This window comes from Austrofundulus limnaeus, unplaced genomic scaffold (genome assembly GCF_001266775.1).
Source record: "Austrofundulus limnaeus strain Quisiro unplaced genomic scaffold, Austrofundulus_limnaeus-1.0 Scaffold278, whole genome shotgun sequence".
Classification (NCBI taxonomy): Eukaryota; Metazoa; Chordata; class Actinopteri; order Cyprinodontiformes; family Rivulidae; genus Austrofundulus; species Austrofundulus limnaeus.
The window spans coordinates 151,520-154,230 of record NW_013952680.1 but is presented as its reverse complement, the minus strand read 5'-3'; the positions used below and the strand labels follow the sequence as shown (position 1 = coordinate 154,230).

General features: G+C 43.1%; 1 protein-coding gene across 1 annotated transcript in view; it reads left to right on the top strand.

Annotated features, from left to right (window-relative positions):
- Positions 1-2,454, top strand: part of trak1b (trafficking protein, kinesin binding 1b) — a 20,778-nt gene extending 18,324 nt beyond the window's left edge. The window contains exons 15-17 of the mRNA XM_014021124.1: positions 820-925; positions 1,255-1,380; positions 1,641-2,454. Coding sequence (XP_013876578.1) covers positions 820-925; positions 1,255-1,380; positions 1,641-2,232 — 824 coding nt within the window. The 3' untranslated portion in view covers positions 2,233-2,454. The remainder of the gene's footprint in view (positions 1-819; positions 926-1,254; positions 1,381-1,640) is intronic.
- The last annotated feature ends 257 nt before the right edge of the window (positions 2,455-2,711 follow it).

Sequence of the window (2,711 nt, the reverse complement as noted above, 5' to 3'; positions counted from 1 at the left end):
AAACCACTGTATACCATCCAACTATTCCATCCATCTATTCAACTATACAATTCAACTATACCATCCATCCATCATCCATCCATCCAGCTATACCATCCAACTATTTCATCCATCCATCCAATTAAACCATCTAACTATTCCATCCATCCAATTATACCATCTAACTATTCCATCCATCCAACTATACCATCCAATTATTTCATCCATCCATCCAACTATACCATCCAACTATTCCATCCATCCTTCATCCATCCATCCATCCATCCATCCATCCATCCATCCATCCATCCAACTATTCCATCCATCCATCCAATGTTACCTTCCAACTTTTCCATCCATCCATCCTTCTATCCATCCAACTATTCCATCCAACTATTCCATCCATCCATCCATACATCCATCCTTCCATTCATCCATCCATCCATCCATCCAACAATACCATCCAACTATTCCATCCATCCAACTATTCCATCCAACTATTCCATCCATTCATCCATTCATCCATCCATCCATCCATCCATCCATCCATCCATCCATCCATCCATCCATCCATCTATCCATCCATCCATTCACCCATCCATCCATCCATCCATCCATTCATCCATCCATCCATCCATCCATCCATCCATCCATCCATCCATCCATCCATCCATCTATTCCATCCATCCAACTATTCCATCCATCCAACTATTCCATCCAACTATTCAATCCATCCCCAAATATTTCCTCATCCAACTACATCTCATATGTTAAAACTGTTGGTAAACATCTGAAGTTCACCATCATGCTTCAGAACAATTAACATATTTTTGTTTACAGCTGCGTACTTCCCTGGTAAATGCATGGCCCACACCAGCTCCACCTACACCTTTACAACATGTCGAATCCTCCACCCAACAGATGAGCAGACACGGGTCACACCCAGGTAATACGCAGCCTTTGATGATACTCAGTAAGATTAAAGTACGTTTTGTACCTATTTCTTCTGCTAAGTTTATCAATATAACATACTTGCAAGCTGAAATCGTGATTCTGATTTGGCTTTCTGTTTTAAACTAGATAATAATTAATCTAAAATATTAATACAAATAGATTTCTGAGTTTTATTAAACTCAGAGTGATCCATATTTAGTTTGATTTATGCATAACAGAGGAAAGTTGCTAAATAATACATGCAGATAGTTCAGTTCAAAGCAACTTCACTGCTGTTTATACTTTGTAACTTCAACCTTTTCTGTTTCTAATTTATTCCAGTTTAAACCCAATGCCAGCCACGTCCTCCTGTGTGATGACGAGTGGTCTGCTGGGTACTCCTGCTGCTACTCCATGCACGCCTCGCAGGCTCAGTCTCAGGCCCTCTGAGTCCTCAACCAACCTCAGGCAAGACCGCACTCAAGCTGCCACTGTCATTTTTTTTGTGACACAAAAAAAAAAAAAAAAAAAAAGAAAGAAAAGCTGCCACTGTCAGCTCTGGTCTCAAATGATTTAATTCTCAACTCTAAAATAAAAAAAGTTAACTTGGATTTGGTCAAATTTAACACAAAAATTGGTTGCAACAGAACAAAAAGAAAAAACAAACAAACAAAAAAAACCCTAAGATTAAATGATTGAAGGTGATTGTTTTTGCCTTGTGTCTGCAGAGATGGAACCCGCACCACCAGCACCTCCCTGGGGTTAGTGCGCCTCCTCCAGGAGAGAGGCATCTCAGCAGCCATGTATCACCAGAGCCAAGGCCTGGAACACTATCAGAGCAGTGGAGGAGTCCTCCTCAGCACCTCCATTGCCCCAAACCGAGTATACAGTCCTGACCCTCTGCGCCCACCTACCCCTCCGAACTCCCCCACAAGACCAGGTGCCTCAGCTGTGCCAACCTCTGCAGGCTTTGACTTCAAGAGCCCGTCCTATGACAACTTCCTGGCCTCCAAACCGGCACGCTCCATCCTGAAGGAAGTGACGGGGATGAGAGGCAGACAGAGAGGGAGGGACTGCGAAAGCCAAACGGACGTTAGCGTGACCGTCCACAACCTCAACCTGCTGGACAAGGTGAAGCGACTGGGTGTGGCTGGGGCTCCGAGGGGCAGGGCTGTGAGTTCTGGTCCCATCCTGGGACCTTTGAGTGGCCTGCGCAGGTCTGGCTCTCCTTTTGGGCCGGAGGGAATGAGGAGGAACCGCAGTTACCCGGCCGTGGTTGGAGCCAGCATGGCCATGAAAGCCCCAGGGCCCCAGGAGTAGTCTGGACTGCTGCTGGACTGGGAGCGTACCTAAACATGACTGGCTGCTGAGCAGTCACCTGGATCCCAAACACAGACTGATAAGGTCTGGACTATCCAACAACAACATGGCACCATGAGTTTCTAATCACTACTTTGCATCTACATAAACACTATCTACTGCAGTGCTTTTAAGAGCTGATCAGTGCTTGAATAATAATAATAAATTAATTTAAGAAGAAAATCTGAGATGTTTCTTCTATTCTGCAACTATATCAATACCTATCACCTAATTTCCCTCTGGGATCAATAAAGTATTTTTGAATTTGAATTGAATTGAATTTGAATACACTAGTTTTTGGTTTTATTTACTCAACTTAATTAAAATCTCTGAAATGAGCAGCTAAACTTTTTCATTCTTTTCTACAGATCAACTTAAACTTGAAAAATGATTAAGGGTGTGATTACATAAGCATTCTCATTCCTGGTATTCAAGGACCC